Source organism: Plectropomus leopardus, chromosome 8 (genome assembly GCF_026936395.1).
Source record: "Plectropomus leopardus strain MGB_pleo_1.0 chromosome 8, ASM2693639v1, whole genome shotgun sequence".
NCBI lineage: Eukaryota > Metazoa > Chordata > Actinopteri > Perciformes > Serranidae > Plectropomus > Plectropomus leopardus.
The window spans coordinates 18617568-18638078 of NC_142183.1; the positions used below are offsets into that span (position 1 = coordinate 18617568).

The following is a 20511-nucleotide window of genomic DNA, read 5'->3' on the forward strand; positions in this document are numbered from 1 at the left end:
CCTGAGCACATGTGTTGTGCCAAAAGCTTCTCTGATCAGATAAATGTAATAAACATATATTAAAGTAAGGACAACTGAGGCTCACCGTTTTTATTTCTTTACCCACCAAGTTTAATTACTTGTTAAGTTTGTGTTATTTTTTTTATCTAGTTTACGTTCTCGTTCATCGGTTCAAGAGTACAAGATTTTACGCAACACTATCTATCTATCAATTTATCTATCCATTCACACTCATTGCATCTGAGGAAGCAGACAGTGTGTACTGAGCCTGTTGAGTGCTGCAGCAGATTTTGCACTGACACGTTCAGATCTGATTTCAGCACCATGGACAGCTCATGAAAGGGATTCCCCTCTAGTGCCTTGATGTGCTGATAGAAACAAAAAAAGAAAAGTCTCCTACTGTACAACATCTGATTGAGATAATCTAAGTTAAGGTTCTGTGTATAGAGACAGGCCATTTGGGTGCCTGTTATTATTACCAGAGGACCTTGGCACACACTGCAGGCCATTAAGTGAGGGCCACACAATACCACAATGAGACTTAAAACTAGATTTGTGTCCGCAGTTAGAGACATATCATACAACAGGGAATGTGTGCAGAAGCAGTGCACCCTTCTCCAGCATCACACCCGCGCGCTTATTAACCAAGTATGACTCTTGGGTTTGTTGTGTAAAAGAGGGGGAAGTTAATTGAGGCGTGCTGTAAAATCACGTGCTAAACTGTCTGACGTACGGAAATGCCACTATTTTTCCCACCAGCTTTCCGGTATCACGTGTGGTCTGTACAGTCTAATTTGTGTTTTAATAAACAATTCATCAAAATTAAAAAAAATAAATAAATAAATCACAGAGCATTAGCCTATAGGAGCGGAGTTGTGCTGTTCTACAAATCGCATGTGGTATTAAATTAAGTTCCTAACATTCACAACACTTCCCAAACCCATAACATTAATTAGCATGCACAGAGCCCAGAGAAAGTGTGCTATTTTACAAAGGACAGCCCAAGACTGTGATTAATATACGCAAACCCCTATGTCCCGTCCCATTCCGGGAGGATTTAAAAGGATTACTCACTTGCCGCGGTGAGAACCAGGAGACCCAACGCTGCTTTCACCGGGGCTGCCATCTCTTCCTCCCCTCCAGTGCGTCAAACACACGAAAACTTACAGATGAGGAGTGTCTCTCGCCTTGGTTTCCGTCTTTTCTGCCCTCAGCGTTAAGTAAGTAAAACAAAAAATAAAAAGGGCGGGCTGGCTTATAGCGGTTTCATTGCAGGGGTTTCCGCTAATGACGGCGGATTGCTGAGGCTTTTAGACATGGAGCGCAGCAGTGATGCTGTGTGAGCCCACAGAAGAGGAGGAGGCTGGATGCTTTCTGCCAGAGCGCACCGACTCCACCGCTGCTCCTGGAGCTGTGATTGCGCGCAGCAGAAACCGGCTGTAGAGAACAGAGTCCCCCTTAATTCTTCTTACAAACAACGTTTTTCCTCGGGAATATGGGTCAGGAGCTACTGGGGATACGACAATCCTGTTATCGGCGAGGCGGCCATTCTTCAGATAAAACATTTAAGCGCCCTGGTCCTCGCGTCCCCCTGCCCGCCCTGCGCGCTCCCCGCCGGGCGTCAGTTTCACTCTCCGCCGTCTTGATCGACACCGTGTGACATGAAAACAAACAGGAAGCGATAAGAGTCAGAAATCTCCCTCGGGGAGACATTTACCCGGCAGCCATGAAAGCTTATCTCCTCCAATCAAAGTTGAAACCCCCTCATAGAAAATGTACTTTAAGTTAATTAAAACACACATTAAAGAAGCTCATGAGGGAGCAGTCACAGGAAGTCAAAGCGTTTTCTTTGGTTGGGCTGTGGTTAAAACCACAAAAAGAACTTTCTCTCTTAAAATTCTGCACTTTGAAGAGAAAATCAAATCTTAAGTTGTGTAAAAGCAGGTCCTTGGCAGAAAGCCAGTTTTTTATCTGCATTAACCTTTTAAAACCTGGATCAGCATTAGTTTTCTTGTTCAGACACCTTTCACAAGCTTTTTGACCCTTTGAAGACTGAGGAATACACCAGGGTAAAGGAAAGGACCAATTTGGCAAGAAATGTCCCGAAAATTGCAAGAAATTATCAAAAGGTGACAAGGAAATGTTTTAAAAATTAGTTTTAAAAAAGAGGGGAGGGGTATAAGAAAATTATCCAAGAAAAAAATGGGGGGAAATGTCTAGAAAACTATATTTCTATTTGTAATAGTTTTATGCAAGAATGAGCAGCACACTTAAGGTAATTTTCTTGGTTGTCTTTGTTACTTTTTTCTTATTTTCAGGTATATATATATATATATATATATATAGATATAGATATAGATATAGATATATAGATATATATAGATATATATATATAGCTTTTTTTATACATTTTAATCCACTGCATCTCAGAGACTTTTTACTCCACTACATTTATCTGATAGTTTTAATTACTTCACACATTAATATTTTTGCATTAAAAAAGCCACGAGAAGAGTTTACAGAGTATGATGTTTTGTTATAAATGAAATGACCAAACAGTTTATACAGCTGCAATGATTAGTTGATTAATCAGTCCGTTGATTCACAGAAAATAATTTGCCAGCTATTTTGATTTTTTTCAATATATTTTTTTTAAATAATTTGGACTTTTTTGTTGCTGTTGTTGTTGTATTTTTTCAATGATTTTTAATATTTTCTTTTCTTGGTGTTTTTTATTTTTATTTCAGAATTTTGAGTTGGGGGATCTATTTTTTAATAACAGGGAGGTCAAAGGTCAGCTAAAGGACAACAACAGGGCAGGGGAAAACTTGCTAAAGGATATTTTAGTAGCATAAACCAAGAAGACTGTCCTGTAATCAAGAGGGCACTAAAAGCTGACAGCATTTTCTCAATTGTCACTTCATCAAATCGAATGTTTAAATTTATCAGGACACAAAGACAGACGTGATAATAACAATAAAAGGAGCAAAGCAATAACTGCTAATCATATCTGCCTTTCTGCAGCAGCTTTTCTCTCATTGTCAGGCGGGAAGGAAGGAAGGAGAACCATGACTGGCAATCCTTTTTATTGCACACTCATGATGTGTTCAAGCAGCCTCAGCTATTGGGTCATGGGTCTGATCAGGCATTACAGAGGAAAAGAGGGGTGTGTGTCCGTGTGTGTCCGTGTGAGTGGAAAGGCTGCAGGCTTCTTCAGTCTGCACACGTCAATGCAGTATAACTGCCCCAGAGGTCCCTTTGGTGATGTGAGCAGAGGAGAGGGCAGGACGAAGACATGGTCTTAACTGTGCTTCACAAAACAACTCCAGCTAATTATTTCACTTTGTGGACACAAAGGGATGAAGAGGAGGAGAGGAAGCACAGGAAAGGAAGCACAAAGGGGAAATAAAATTAGGCTGGCCATCAAAGATTGTGAAGAAGAGGATTTAAACTTGTTTTAAGGTGATGATAATATTCAATGTGGAGAGAAATGAGAGAAGGCTGTGGAAGGAATAGTTAAACCTTTGGGGAATACGCGCTCACTGTCTTGCCAAGCGTTAGATGAGATGATTGATGCCCCTCTCATATTTGAAGCAAGGGCCAGCAGCTTGTTAGCTTAGCTTAGAATAAAAACTGGAAATGGGGGAGGGGCAGCTAGCCTGGTTCTGTCAAAAGGTAAAAATAAATGTTCCTATCAGCACCTCTAAAGCTCTCTAACTTAGTGAAGGTTAGGAAAACATTCGTTGGACTCACCAAAGGTAAATTGTGTTTTTAAGCCTGCCATTGGCTGATTATTTAGGCCGACATTTTCCCTCACTTCCACTATCTGTGTTTTACAGTTTTCAAAATCCCCTGCATTATGGGAAACAGCAATGATATCATCCAAGCAAACAACCTACATGACATGACCTACGTGAAAATGTCAAATTTGACCAAGGATCGTAAGGCATCCAGGCTGGTCTCACTCCCAGGATGCTTGGGCTTTGTCCCCGGTGTCATGAGGGCGGAGGCACCGTTTAGTGTCTGCATGAGACCAACATGTTCTTATCCCAAGTCATCACATATTGCAGCTTTTCAGTAGACTTCCTTTTCTAAATATTATGTATCCTTCTGCATAAGCTATTTATGTTCCGGGATGCTGCTACCATGATGTCAACAAATGCGCATGGTGGGATGATGCTGCAGGTGGTTATGTTTCCATAACAACAGCACATGGCAACCAACACCAGGAACGTCAGCTTATGCACATGCTGGTACTGATAGTTAGAATTAGGCGACAGTCATGGATGGTTAGGATTAGGGAAAGAAGGCACGTGATAAGATGTGGGAAAAAAACATTACAATCAAACAGGAAGCAAACACCAGACGGACTCCTGCATCAAAGCCCAAGTTTGTTCGACCCATCCACTGGCGGGTGCCATCCGGCTGTCCGCCAGCGTATAATAACACCGTGACCAGTTCTGTCTGGCCATGTTTTCACCTGACGCTGTTCTGCCGCATATCATGTGCACACGAACATACTCCGTGCATACTCCGATCCTTATTACTGCCAACCCCTTCTGAGTCAAGATATAATGCAAACGGCTGCCCTCAGCATCATTTACAGTAATTAATACTCAGGGCTTCTGCCCAAACTCCAAAATATGACAAAAAGTGATGAGAGTATGTTGAGATCTGCTTTGTTCGTTTGGTGACTTGTTGTAAAGATCTACAGCTCAGCTCAGAAAAGACCAGACTCCGTCTCACAGGACTCTCACTGGTAACCCTTTTTTAGACAAGGCCACTAAGAACTGATTTGTGGATTTACCCTGGTAAGAAATGTTCAACAGATTGCAAGATATTACTAGATTTAGAAAGTCATTTTTAAAGACCTAGGGAACCATTTTTTTCCCCCCTTAATTTTCTTTTACTTTTTTCATTAACTTTGGGGCCTTTTAACTTTTGTTAACGTTTGTTTCTTACCATGTTTTTAAAAGAAATCAAGTAAATATTCCCAAGTTTCAAAGATTTAGGCTGCATACAGACACTGTTCCTGAAAGTTGGAAAAAGAAACAAAGCGACCAGTTTCGGAATAAATGCTGTGTAATGTGAGACTCCTCAACCATGTGCAGCCAAGAGAACATGCAGGGACGCAGTGTCTAACTCTCACCTGAACTTTGGCCTCACTCCTTTGCTCACACAACAGAGGCATTTTACGCTTCGTACACTCATGCACACACACACTCCATAAAATCAACCCCTAGCCACAGCTCCAAATGCAACCAAATTGTGTTACCCTCCCATCACTCCCCATTACAGCCACACTTTAGCAACATACGAGCATCCGCCTCCCAAAGTCCCCACCCGTCTCTCCTAATGAACATTATCTCTGCATCCTAAAAGCAATGGAGAGGAGCAGAGGGAGGCCAAATTTAATCAGAGCTACTTAGAGCTCTCTGTGGGGTCTGCTGGGGCTCTGAAGAGCCAGCCTGCAAACACACACACACACACACACGAAAACTGAAATCCATAAACACTTTGTTCCCATGTTTTTAAAATACTATAAGTGATTGCTAGAAGACTGACATGCATGCACACACAAACATACTGTCTGATGCAAATACAGATGGCTTCACTGAAGCATTTGTGAGGACTTTACATCTCAGATTTATAGGGAAACTTTAAAATATTTCAACCCAGACCCTATTTTCCTATATTTTTTGCTCTAAGTAAATATTGGGTAAAAAAAAATGCCCAAACTGTACTGCAGCTGGCAGCAGCCAAATAGGCTGCACTGTAATCTTCAGGGCAAAAGCCCACCGTAAATGTACGTCCACTAAAAGTGCTTTTCTTTGCCATTGACAGGCTCAGATTTTATTAGAAGCGTCTGACAAAGAATTAAAGCATTTTTGCTTACCTTTGGCTCAGTCAGGTGTGTTTCTTATTGTGTCTAACAAAGTCTCGCTCAAGTAGAAGTTTCGATTGAAGTCTTGCAAGTTGAGTTGTTGCAGGAAAACAGTAACAAACAGACCAGGTCAAATGGAAGCTAAAAAGAAACGTTATTTCTCTGGGATCCTTTTCACAGTGTTGTCAGACACTTAAAATAACAATGTGAGCCTGTCAGTGGCAAAAACTAGCACTTTGAGTGGACATAAATTGACAGTCCTCCATTGCTCCAAAGACTCAATACTGGACCAAAGGTACTTGAGATCAGTAATCCATTAACATATTGATATATTTTTTTTTTCAAACTTGTACAAAGAATTACTTAAACACATAAGTCATAAGCATAAATGGGGAACTAATGTTTCCAGAAGCTGCAGGCACTTTAAGGGGAACTCCTAATTCTACTCATCAAAGGTTGTTTACAGGTAGGAGTACTACTTTATATGCACTGAATCTGAAAAACTGCCTCAAGTGATCACTTGATTCACTTAAGTCAGCATTAAGGCTCATTTATGTTCCATTATTTTAAACATAAACATCACCGCTCTTCTACTTCCAATCATCCTTTATGATAGCAGAGATACAACAAATAGATGGTGTTAGATAGACTCAAAAGTTTCAGACAACAATAAACCTGTGCCTTTGAACAGGCAACGTTGTGGTCTATGAGGCCATTAAATACATTGCAACAAAATGTGCACAAATATGGATGAAATGAGCACAGAGTACGAACAGAAGGCTCAATCTATCTCAATATATCTAACTTTGAGCATCAGTGAGCCCTCAGTTGTCAATAAAGACTTCAAGTTTAAAATTGTAAGAAATAAATCTGAAGGTGTGGAGTTGGAAAAAAAGTGATCTTACCAGACCTCTGTAGTCCACTACAAGCACAACTCACCTGAATCTCTGCATGAGCTGTTGGCTGTTTAGTTGCATTGCAAGTAATGTCGGCAGCAGGTTTTTGCAAGTGAGATTTATGAGTGGAATCAAAAAGATGATAACTCTGGTTCTGCAGCCTTGATTTTGATCTTTGAAAAAAAAAAAAGTCCATCATTAGTCGAACAAAGTAACTCCAGTGGGTGTGTGATGTTAAATCAGTGGAGTACTAAGGAAAGGTTGCTATACATGCCTGTAGTCCATGCCAGAGTCCAATGTTCAAAATGGATACACAGGACTCTCACAGAATCAACACTGCAGCCGCCTTGAACTGTCTGATGATATGAATGCTCAAAGTTGTTAGAAAGGGAATATTTTCAGTCTCTACCATCCATCCTAAGGAACGTGGATACAGCATCAGAGTGTTAGCGACCTCACATGTTTCCAGCTTCCTGATCAGAGGTCCAGTCATCTTAAATCAGAGTAAGTGAGAACACCTGTGTGAGTGTGCGGCGCCTTTGAGTCAGTTACAATCAGTGCAGCATGTCCTGTCTCCTGGGAACAAACTTTCTCTAGAAATTGATCTTTCTTTAGGCACTAAACCAAAATCAATTGGCACTTGGAAAGTAAAAATACATAAAATTATGAGGATATTAAATATATATATACATATATATATATATATATATATATATATATATATATATATATATATATATATATATATATATATATATATATATATATATATACATTTAAACCACACACATTTAACCATTTCATCCAAAATTTTTAAAACCGATACATATAAGATCTCAGGAAACATCCTTTCAGAGGATTTTTGTTGTTTGGTCACATTTGTTCCCCATTTGATGCTCCTTTGGTTCAGTCTGGTAGTCAAGGTGCTGAAGTGTTTCACATTTGCATAATGATTCATCAATCCAGCTCCTACAGCAATGATAACCTGATATCCACCACAGCCAAAGCACTCTGTCAGCATTATCGAATTAACCACATATTATACACAGCTCCATGTGTGTATAATGCACGCTAACACACAGACACACACTCAACACCCTGCGTCTCCTCCTCCACACACTCCTCTGGGTCACAACAAACATCTGCATCCATTTCCCAGCAGCTGCATCATCATATTGTATATCATCTCAGTGGATTAAGTTTGTTTGGTTTACTCTCATCTAATACAGTGTTTGTTTGCCTTTAGGCAGCGTAGACACAGAGACTTTGTTCCCTTTTGTGAAGTGGACAATTTCCCACAGCTGCATTAATGTTCTAATAAATTCACATCACAGGGGGACATTTGTGTCTTGGACTGACAGAGTGAGACGGGGCTTTCTAGATTCTAGACTGGTAGCCTGTCACAGCTGGTCATTGTCCGGCTCCGGTGGGGCAGAATCACACTGTAAAATCTGAAAGATTAATCTTAGTTAAAATAATCTCAGAAAAGATTAGCTTGAAAAATAAAATAAATACAAATATTAACCTTAATGTATGTTAACTTTATTCTAATTTTGAAGTTTGCTCAAAATTTAGATATTATTTTTCTTAATTTTGTTGCACTTAAGGTTAGGGTTAAGTCAGTCTGACTCTACTCGATCATGACAAAGAGGATTTTGCCAGTAATGAAGTTCAGAGATCTGTAAGTTCTGTATGTTTAAGGAAATACTGGAAGCAAAAAACTGGAGTTGCTCAAACTTAGAAAGATCAATTTAAACTTGTCATTTTTTTAAAAAGTTGCAACCACTTCACAAATCAAGTAAATGTAACTTAATTTTAAGTAAAGTTAACAATTAGATATAAAGAAAACACTGAATTAAGATCAATACTTATATGTGCTTACATTTTTCAAGGTAATCAGTTTCCTAAATGTCCTAATTTTTATTTTAAAGTAAAATCAATGTCAGATTTTACAGTGCAGTACGATGGGACCTCTTTAATGTGTAGTGATGAATGCATTTCATCATCTGTCTCTATCTAATCTTCCTGTTGCTTCACCGTCTCTTGAGTCTCATTCCCACTGCACAAAAAAAAAAAAAAAAAACACTAGCACCCGTTAACATCTGGCTTTTTAATGCAACAAGAATGCATACGATCACACTCTGGTCTTTGTGTCCTTTATTTGCACTCTACTCCTTGTCCTTTTGTTCCATTCATGTGCCTGCTCCCTTTTCCACCTCCTCTTATCTTACCTCAGTGCTCCCCTTCCTACTTTCACTCTTTCTCTTCAAACCCTGTAGCTCTCCTCTCATATGTCTTAAACCAAACAGGCCTGTAAACCCCTGCTGAGCTCTCATTGGGTGGGAGAAAAATGTTGGGAAAATGGTAGCAATCTTATCAAGGCTCAACTCAATTAAATGTTCTGACGGAGCCCGCAGCTTCCATGCTGCTTCTGAGTGTCCCTGCTGCTCCGCTGCATCCTGGTTGATTCTGTTTTCTGTAACATTAGAAAGGAAGGTGGGCTTCTTTGAGAGCCCCAGGTGTGTCCCCAAAACCAAAGCAAGTCGAAGGAAGTGAGCAAATCCAACGAGGATATTCTAATTTTCTGAAATTTCTCATCTGAGTGTTGGGTTGAGCGTTGGTTTTGTAAAGCATTAGATTCCACATAACTTCTGACAATGTGGAAAATTCCACCTCAGAGCAAATGATCTCAACCACACAAAGGCAAGTATGTAGGTTGATCAAATTTTAAAGCGGCCTTATAGGCTGTGCAGGGTGGAGTGTACACACATGGCTTTGCTGTCTCTACAGCAGCCCTCCTCCACATAAAGCCTCTCATGTCATCTTTACTGCAGGCCAAGAAGATTCAGCGTGGCACATAATCCAGAGGCAACAGCAATCTGACAGGCCTGGGCCACACACACATGTGGTGTTGAAGAAATATGACAGCGTTATACAATCCAGCATGACGCTGTGACACAGTCACGTTCCCTGCTCAGAGACAAGCGAGGAAGATGAAGAGGAGGAGACTTGAGGAGAAAGCAGTTGGTGGTGAACATTGAAATTACTTGAGATAATTGATTTTATTAGATTTAATTCACAAAAAAAACAAAATTGCAATCCTTCAGAAAAAGATATATTTAAATGCTTTATCATAGATATTAACGTGTTTGGCTTGCAAACTTTTTTCTAATTTGTTCAATTATTTTAGGGGGAAAAAAATAAACAGAAAAAAAATCATTCACAGGCTGACAGTGATGTGAATCACATTATGATGACAATGCGTTTTGTTGAAAGTTCCCATCACACATTACTCATTTGTTTCACCTTCGGCCTCCTCAGCTCTGAAAACACACTGTGAGGTAAACAGACGTACAATTTACGGACTGAACTTTACAAACGCACTTGAAACAATGTGTGATTTATCAGATTACCATAAAAGAAATCAGAATCATCATCATTCATCAAAATCATAAATCATTATAAAACCTTGAAAGCTGTTTGCATGCACACATCTTAACAGTGTGCGTGTGTGCCTGTGTGTGTGTGTGTGTGTGTGTGTGTGTGTGTGTGTGTGTGTGTGTGTGTGTGTGTGTGTGACTCTATCTATATATTCCTAGCTGAGATGCAGGTGTGGCTTTACATTTCATATTTCCAGGTGCACTCACAAGAACATGAACACTCATGAATAATAAAGTGTTCCATACAGCACTTCTTCTGTCTCTTGTCCGTCTCCATTGAAATAGCAGTGAACTAAAGTATTTTTTAGGCAGATGTGTTTCTATTTGGTGGATAAGTTACTCACTCGTTGCTAATTGAAGTAAATAGATGATGACAGGATTCAGATGGCTTAACGCAATATTTTCACCTTCCATTTTCAATGCTTGGTTAAACAAATGAGCTTATCAACAGGACAGAGATCCTTCAGAGGAGTTTAAAACATTTCCAGCAGCACTTGCCTTCACAGACAATGGCAACAGGACAGTTTACTAGCAATTGATGTGCAATGTACATGATGTGCATGTGCAATTGATTTCTGTCATAACATCTTATTCAAAGTTTAAAAAAAAATAGTGTTAAATTAAATTTTGACCAAAGAAACAGAAGATGACAGAATAATCTCACAAGGGGACATGGGCGGTTTTATCTTTGCTGCGGATTTGAGGAGTGGTCAGAAAGAAAAATGCTGGTCCTTGACATTTATCAGCATAAAGGATTAAGATGTTAACAAGTGAAGTGGAAAAGATGATAAAAACAGGACATTTTAATACAAAAGAAAAGAAAAACAAGTCAGATATTTGAAGAGCTTTCTTGAAAATATTACAGATAATAGCACTGAATTCCAGAGACACCAGAATGACTGCACTAGAACTTCATTTCACTTCTTATTTCTGACAAGTAAAGGCACATCTTTTACAATAGCACAGTAAAATTACATTTTTTCCTTGTGAGACAGGAAAAAAATGAATCTATTGATGATCTATTGTGTAAGCATTTATGGCCTGGATGTTTGCAGGTTCGGGCAGGAGCTGACACAAACCCGCAGAAATGGGTGGATATGGATAACACACTCTGCAGGAGCGGGTGGTATTTGTCAGAAATTCAGCAAATGCAAGCAAGGGCAGGATCAAGAAAGCAGTCAGGGCTCTAAATCTTACCTCGAGGTACATGTGGTAGCTCTTTTCTTCTCATCCATGTCGGCTAGAGAAGTTGAGGAATAGTTGACATACGTAGCCTCACATCTGTGTTCAACATGGAGAGAGAAGTGCTTAATAGGTTTTTGTAAAAAAGTGTTTATACTTGGCTAAAGTTGAAGAGTTAGTTTATCAATAAAGGCTAAGCATGAAGGTACATAATGCTCTTAAAATAAATACATGAAACACTCATTAATGCCATGTTGACATAATATTTTCCACGTTTTTCACCATTTAAGGTTTACTGGAGCTCATTTAATTCCGTTATTTTGTGACCTCTTCTTTTGCAAAGATTTAGTGGCCCCCGAGTGGAAATGTTTATCTCAACAATTCAACTCCTAATAACAACTGCAGGTTAGTGGATGGAAACAGTGTTCATTTTTCTTTTTATGATTTTCTCAAAATATGGTTAAAACTTGTGCTACAAATGTAATGTCTTATAGACGAACATCATGTCCAACAAAAATACTAAATGGACCTAAAGGCGAGACTGTTTTGTCAAGTTCCAATGTACTTTCTGATGTTTGCTTTTGCAGAATAAAATAATCGAATTGTCTGCAACCCTCAACAGAGCTCACTTCAATCCACTGTCTCACCAGTTTACATCATTAGTCAGTCTTCCCAAGTTGATTAAACAGAAAAAGAATGAAAGACAACTCCTGAAGCACAGACCTGGCCTAGTTAAAACCTCCGACCGCCTGTTATCTGAGCCATACGTAAACAGATCGGAATAGTCCTATAGGTTGAACCTTGCCTGCATCACAGCGTAAAGAACAAGATGTGAAGTAATTATCTGGGGCAGAACATACAATGTGTTGTTGAACACATAAGCCCCATGGAATAGGTCAGAGCTGGAGGATGAAAAGGTTGCTGCTGCAGTCCAAAAGCAGCATGGCTGACTTATGGTGCTACGCTTTGGGGGCTGTTTTGATACCAGGAACATTTAAGATCCATAAAGAGGTTATCCCTTTGTATAATCTCATATTCACTGTACAGCTGACTGTTTTCCCTTTTGTACTGTCGTGACAGTGAGCTTGGAATAAAATACTACACCATCATGTAACAGTTTGGTCTTTAGGATCAGATAAAGCATAACCCCATTTCTGCATTTCAATTAATTTCAGTGTAGTCAGTGGATTCTTTAGCAGGAGCAAAGTTAATCTGCTTAAATTTGTTGTGGAAAGTTCAACTTTGGTGAACTATGACCCAAAAAATTCACGCAATTCACAATAGCAAATGTCGACAATGCTGACCTTTCAGCTCTCAATGGAGAAAGCTGTTGTGGCTCATTAGCTGTGTCTCCATTCCCTTTTTTAGCCTCTTCTGTTTGAGCATAAACTACTCCATGAGACACAAGCTGATAAACAGAACTTATCGCCCCATTAGAGACCGAGCTTATTAGCTTGCTAAAGGCCACTCATGGTATCCATGGCCACGTGTCATCCACCCATGTCTGCAAGTCTGCGTGGACTCAATGGGGACTTCCACGCAGCCCATTTTTTGTGACTGCAGGGACTGTAGGCATACTCACCACAGTGAAGTTAGTTTAAGTTAGATATTTGACACACTCTTTCCAGACTCAACAGCACCCCTGCGTTTCACTTTCACCTCATGTTGGCAATAGTATTACCTGGCCTCAATTGTACTATGAGCAGATCTGAGTGCATGTCCTTGTTACCACAGCTGTCTACTGACATTCAGTATGAAAATTATGTCATAGCCTGAACGACAAACTGCACATACACAGTAGATGAATGATGCGTCTTCACTTATTCCAACTGTACAAAAATTACAAAATATCCAGATATGGCCACTGCCATCTTGCTCTGGTGATATCAGTTAAGTAATTTATGTTATTTAAGATTCAAAAATCAACATACAGAGGTGCACAGTTACGGAATGAACCAAAAAACCAATGAATCACAAATAAACGTGTTTATTTAGAGCAAAATTAACAGAAATTGGCACTTTGTGGCTGAAACACACCTGGTTCTGTTTGGTGTAAAATGCTGATCTTGCAATGGTAATGAAAGTGAAAAATAATTTGTGGATCTGTTCCATGATTCAGATCTGCTCCAAAATTTAACAGGCTTGGCCCATGTTACACCCTTCCACCAAGTTTAATTTAATGGAACCAGTATTTTTCTGTAAAGCTGCTGACAAACAGACATATAAACACCAAACACTCAACATCTTTGGCAGTGGTAACTGTAATGATATATAACAAAAAGAATTTACAGTAACATTTTTTTTATCAAAGAATATAAATCACCAGTTTATTTACACATAGAGGAACCACTAACAAACACAGTGCAGTTTACAAAAAGCACAGCAGCATTAAACAGAGATGGAGCGCTTACTCTCAGAGGAAACTCCAACTGAGGACAAATTAGTTCGCTTTTTGCCAAGAAATCAAACACAATTCAGTAAACATACAGTAAAAGTGTGCATGTGCGTGTGTGTGATTCAATGTGAGTGTCTGACTGAGAGGTCTGCACTCTGTAAAGTGTTATGTCACCATGACTCAGTCTGTGGCTGACCTCAGCACACCTGACTCAGGCTGCTGCGCGGCCAGCAGCCAGCACCTCGTCCTGAAATGACGTCCACAAACACACACACACGCACGCACACACACATACACACACGGGTAAGGATAAGCACATAAATAGACACACAAAGGGCAAAAAGTAGAAACTTTTGCTAGCATTTCATATCCTGAGTGGGAAAGGCAAAGGTTTCATGTTACAAGAGTGTTGGTGACAATTTATGTAGTAGAATTGTTGACATTAATTTGACAGTCACATAAACATTTTGGTAAGACAAAAAAGAGAAAAATGCCAAAGGTAATTGTTATTTTGTGTGCAATAGTTCTGTTCTAATTTTCCATAATCACAATTTATAAAAAGCCCATGGTAAAGCTATCAAATCACCAATCTACAACCTAAATCCCAGAGATGTTAAATTTATACTCAAATAAAACACAGAAAAGCAGCAAAAGCACATTTTTCTTAGTTTTCTTTTCTAACCCCTGATTGGATATGTGGTCAGCTCTGCCTGTGTTCTGTATGTGTGTGATATGACTCTGACCCCTCTGGGAAAAGTGAGTGTTTACAGTGTATAGAGATTCTATTCATGTTACAAATAAATACCCAATTGTACCTGTCAACTCTGCTCTAATCTCCTTAGAACCAATATGACATATTTCTTTATTATCTATTGTATTATTTTAATCATTTAGCGTGATGGTAGCCTCAGGGGTTAAGACGTTACTACAACATCCCTGGTTTCAATCCAGCCAAGAACTCTGTTATATGCGATCTTCTCTAACCCCGTATTTCCTGTCCTTCTCAACTATCAATAATCTGATATGAACCATGTGCAGGACACAGACTGAACAAGGAGAAAAAGGTTTATTGCTTCAAGGGATGATGAAAGGATGAGGGGAAAAGAAAAGGGTCTGGGGGGGAGAAATGGAGGTGGCTGATGAGACTGGAGTACGCAGATGGTGAAAGGAGGCTTGGTAAGCAGGTGAAGTTGGCAGGCAGGTGAACGCAAGAAAACTGATTTAAAGGCACGATAAACACGCAGAGGCAAAATACTAATAGTGACCTTAGTCAGCCTTGATGTGCAACAATCTGGCAGTGAGCCGCTGGAGAACCGCAGCAGAAATACTGAATTAAGAACTTTTAAACTATTGGAAAACAGTTTACTCAGTTAACCTGTCGTCCGACCCATCAAGCATTATCATACCCGGCTGTCAATATGGCCTTTTCAACAATACCAGTGGGATACTCCAAAGAAGAGTGTAGCATATGTATAGAATATAAGAGAGCAGTAGACAGAAAAAAACACAAATGCATTTGAAAGCTTCAGTGCATTCGATTTATAATTTGTTGGCAAAGTATTTTCAACAAAGAGGAGATTAAAATCATTGCAAAGCAAACATCAAGCACCTGACGTCTTGACAATTCACATGAACACGAACTTATACAGGAATGGTCTTGCACAGCAGAGTAAGTCAAGATATTGTTTTATATGAAGCTACGGTTTAATTACGAATCCCTGTAGCTTTTATTATGGAATATATGTTGAGCCCTAGACCGTATAAGATAATGGACACAGCTTCTGTGATATCACCCATTGGTTTGTGGACTGCTGTTCAGCATTTAGGTTCAGTTCATTTACGTTCAGCATTTCTGCCGTCGCCATCTCGACCGTAGCAACACCTCACAGACAGCCTTACATTCAGACAGCCCGCTGCTTAAATATGCATGAGTTTCAGCCTTATTAAAAAAATAAGCAGGTGATTTGAATAAAAATTCACCTTTGTACAGTTGTCATAAATGTTGAAATAAACTTTGGAAACCAAAACCATTTCTTGTATCACCTCTAAACATGATTATGTCTCTCTGTTAAATTGGGCGTTTTAACATGGGGGTCTATGGGGACTGACTCTGTTTTGGAGCCAGCTTCAAGTGGCCATTCACGGAATGACAGTTTTTGGCTCTTCTGCGTTAGCTTCATTTTCTCGCCTCAGAGGCTGACACTTGCTACAAGCCTGATTAATGGCCAAGTGGTTTGCCAGAGAAAAACAAACAGTGTGAATATCTCTGGATGTTTGCCTCCATTTTAAAAACCAATTTGGTTTAAATTCATATGTCGAATTATCTCTTAATTATGTTGGAGTTCGATAGAAAACCAAAATTATGTACATAAAGGAGGTTATAGAACTTATGTCATTGGGAGTGTTTATCCATCTATCCATTTGTTAACAAGGATATTGAATGGTCTGGTGCTCCTTTTCCTGTTATCGTTCATGATCCAATTCTTACCCTGTAATTGGGTATGTGCATTTTGTGAGTTTACTGCCTCAGAAGATACAGAATGACAGTTGCACCAAAACAGCCAGCACCTCTCAGATCTTCTTTAAGTCCTGGCACATCGCTGTCAGACAGTGACTTATGTGACTCATATTGGCCTATTTGCTTCTCTGATGCACTTGCCAGCAATTCTTGGAAACAGACACCAATACTTTTCCATTTTCATTGTTTAAAAAAGTTGCCTTGAAACCATCACTTAAATACAGCAGTAAATTGTATTTCAATAGCCTCATCTGCCCTACTGGCATGGACCGACAGTAAACCCCAGAACAAAAATGACCCTGCAGACAAATCAGCAAGCCAGCTGGCATCAGATGTGCTTTTCAGAGTCTTAAATAAAATCATATCAGATGAGAAAACTGATTTAACACCTCGACCATGGAGGCTTTAAAATGATAACCAAAGGGACAGAGAAAGGAATAAGATATAGAGATGGCAAATATGACCCGTGTCACACAAATAAAAATATAATGCTACTATTAGAACATCAGTCACATTCACTACAGCACTATACATATACTTTGTGTCTGCATGCCCATTTGTATGTTATTATGTGTGCACATGCAAGCATGTATGTGTATGTTCTTATACTCCTATTAAGATATTTTTCAAAAGCAGAAAAAATGATTTTTAAGTCCTCATGAGTAGAAGTTCAATGTCAGGATCAGGATACTTCAGTGTTTTTTTTAACCCAGAACCCATTCTCAAGTCATGTCTGTTTGATTCAAATAGTGCCAAATCTTAACAACATTATTTCAGGACATTTTTTTCATTTGAAGCAGGTCTAGACCGTACTTTTTCATTTTCAGAGACACAACAATTTCCAAAAATTCACACCATGAGTAAGCACTTGGGCAACAGCTGCATAGAAACCTCAAGCAGAACCAAACTCAAGGTATGCAATCATCTTCCCCATGTTTTTGTGAGTATGTGATGGAGACAACAATTTCTAAAGGTGGTCCAGTACTGAGCCAGAGCACTGCAGCGGCAGTGAGAAAACAGGCTGTAATATAACCGCTCACAATATTTACGCAAATGTATGTCCACTAAAAGTGCGTGTTTTTGCCACTGGCAGGCTTAGATTGTTATTTTAAATGTCTGACAACATTAAGGAAAAGATACATACAGAGTTAGACCTCTTTGTTAAAGAGTAAGATGCTTTTTGTGTAACTAAAAACAGCCTCGAAAGTAAATTGTTGTTCCCATAACAACATCATAACTTCAGACACAAAAACATGGCATAAGGCTGAAAAAAATAAATAAATTTAGCCTTTAAGTCATCGTAGTATGTGTAGCTGTTTAACGAAATAGCAATTTCAGAAATGTTTCTTTCACACTCAATTTTCAAAGTAAAGTGTATCTTAATTCCATTATTTAAAACTTAGAAAATACATGAACTTAGTTTTTAAAACTGACTTGTTCAATGGTAAAATGGGCATGCATTTGTATAGTTTTTAGTCTTTCGACCATTCACAGCACTTTTACACTTGTCAGATTCACCCATTCATGCACTGATGGCTGAGGGTACCACACCCACATACAGACACACACATACATACACCAATGGCACAACCACTGAAAGCAATTTGGAGTTCATTATCTTGCCCAAGTGTACTTCAGCAGACAGGAAGAGCCAGGGATCAAACTGTGATTAGTGGACAGCCAGCTTGAACTCATTGTAACTGCTTAATATCTTATATTTACTTAAATCACAAATGATTATTATGTAACATATTTCTCTGCAATCATTCCTCTGCTTTGGACCAAAACTCTTATGTTAATATATTTTGTTAAAAACGAAAGCCAACTGACAATAATAGCAGCATTTATAATTTGACAAGTAACTTTAGAAACTTTGCTCTGTGCCGCATGGCTCAAACCAGACGCCTGGAGAGGAAATTATCCAGCAGACTGGGAAGACCACCTCAGGCTCCTGCTGTCCATGCACACTGTGTGTGTGTGTGTGTGTGTGTGTGTGTGTGTGTGTGTGTGTGTATGTAGAGTACTGTATATCTCACAGTGTGTATATATCATACACACACACACGTGATGCACTCTGCCTCCTAGCTTGCCTCTTCTCACCGACTCAATGTGTCAAGTAGAAAGCCTTCGTCCTGACGCTGATTCTCCCACTGAGCCCCCAGTATTGCGTTGTTTCCACTTCATCAATCCACACACACACACACATACAGTCCTGTCCAGTCTGACTCTCTCATTCTGTCCTGCCCCTTACTTCCCCATTCAGACTGTCACACACACACACACACACACACACACCCCTCATGCCCCACGAGTGACAGTGATGGCCGCTGACAGCTCAGAACATGATGACATGGCCAACAGCCACCCAGCATGCAGAGAGGGGGAAATCCCTATGAAATATTACACACACACACTTCACTCGGGGAGATGGGCAGGGAACAACCTGCCCTGCTGACGCACTCTCATTTAACCCTCACACTGCTGAGTGCATGTCTGCAGAGAGTGAAAGATATGAGTGAGAGGGAAGAGGAAGAGGGTGGACAGTGCGTGCAAGTGTGTGTGTGTGTGTGTGTGTGTGCGTGCGTGCGTGCGTGAATATAAGTGAAGCAGGCAGAGCTCGGTGCCCTCGCTTTCTTTTTATATACAAGCAGGATGGAGATTCCATGTACCCCGTCAGCTTGGGACAGTCTGCTCAACAGACACACACACACATACACACACACAATTGCATTTGCACATAATAAAAGTGTGGGCTGCTTGGAAGAGAGCAGTTGAGACAGCAGAGGTGTAAAAGCCTCATTTCTCTTCATTCAGGCATCAGAGGTAGGATGTAGAGAAAATAAAGGAAGAATTTTTATTTATTTATTTATTTATTTAGATATTTTAAGTGTAATAAATAGAAATTGTAAAGCTGATTTCTTTAATTATATATATATATTTTAAATAAAACCAGATTAGCTTTGTCCCAAAAGAAAAATAAAAGCATTTGGGAGATCAGTTTAACCCTTTCAAACCTGAAACTACACCAGTTTTCTTGAGCTGCGTTCAGACATCTTTCACATGCATTTAATCCTTTGAAACCTGAGTAAAGTGGTTGATTGGTGATTTCTTTTGAGAACATGGCCAAAAAGGCACTGCGAAACTTAGCAAGAGATGTCCTGCAAATTTCAAGAAATTTAAAAAAGACCTGAAATTAGTTTTTAAAAAGGGAGAGAGAAATAGAGGGAAATCTATTGTATATTAATTTTTTTTGTTTGTTTGTTTTACATTTTTTCTTTCATTTTTCTAATTTTAAGGTAATTTTGCTGTTTTCCAGAATGTGTAACTTCCTCCCATGTTATTGAAAGAAATCAAGCCCATTTTTTCAGGTTTCCAAGGGTTAAAGAATACTTCATCCACCAAATGATCATGTGTATGTCAGTAACTCAGACTGTGTTACCTTATATTCCCAAGGAAAACTTTGTTTTTCCTCACAAGCCTTCGATTGAGGACGTATCCAGCATCTGAGAAAATTCTTGATGAATTGGAGTCAAGGCGGGCCAAACAAGACTGATGATGGACTGCAGGTGCTGCTGACACGTGCACACCTGATCCCACTCCTGCAATTAGATATGGTCATTCAGGCTTATGTCATGGCCCTTATTTCTCACTGTGATGCTTTGTGAGTAACATCTCCTTCACTTTAACCGCTTTTCTGCTTCAAGATTAAGTCCTAAATGCACAATCACATATGTTGTATTTGTTTCAATACAAAGAGCCATGAACCAGGCAATGGTGACAAAGGTAGTAAATTGACTCTGTGACTTTAGGAAGTCATATAAGAGTACAAAGGGGTGTATATATACACAAGGGTATGTTTGTTAGGACACCACTAAGCTCTTTATGTACAGAGACAAAAAGATCCTCCCCCCCTGCATGTTGCCATTATCAACAAATAATTTTCTTATTTATTGATGACAATATGATTAGGCACACCCCAGCTACATGTTCAAGATTATAATTTGTGGTCGATTTTCTTATTTTTTCCCCTCTCTTTGACCTGCAACTGACAGACTTGAATTTAAGTTCCTCTTCTTCACAGTCACTCTGTGGGACAAATCCGCCTGAAACATGTCAACAGTCCAGGCACAGCTGCAGGACAGGACAGCCAGTCACACATGAATGACTGGAGTGCAACTAACCCGCCAAAAAGGACA

At 39.4% G+C, this 20511-nt stretch overlaps 1 protein-coding gene and 1 long non-coding RNA gene across 3 annotated transcripts in view; both read right to left on the reverse strand.

The window, feature by feature from the left end:
* The window catches only part of chrnb5b (cholinergic receptor, nicotinic, beta 5b), a 30044-nt gene extending 22776 nt beyond the window's left edge, over nucleotides 1-7268 (reverse strand). Inside the window, exons 1-2 of one of the 2 annotated variants that reach the window (XM_088081025.1) lie at nucleotides 7055-7268; nucleotides 6824-6953 (exon numbers count right to left, since the gene is read on the reverse strand). Coding sequence is in view for 1 of the 2 variants with exons in the window: in XM_088081024.1 (XP_087937150.1) it covers nucleotides 1075-1126 (52 nt within the window). In the remaining variant the exon portion in view is untranslated. Of the gene's footprint in view, nucleotides 1-1074; nucleotides 1645-6823; nucleotides 6954-7054 lie in introns of those variants that run through there. The other variant, XM_088081024.1, reaches the window with a different exon arrangement.
* Nucleotides 7269-10397: 3129 nt separating this feature from the next.
* LOC148188890 (uncharacterized) lies at nucleotides 10398-19955 on the reverse strand. The gene is made up of 3 exons (XR_015777127.1): nucleotides 19755-19955; nucleotides 11418-11501; nucleotides 10398-11331 (listed from the first exon to the last, which is right to left on the reverse strand). It is a non-coding gene; the product is annotated as an uncharacterized LOC148188890 (long non-coding RNA).
* Between the last annotated feature and the right edge of the window lie 556 nt (nucleotides 19956-20511).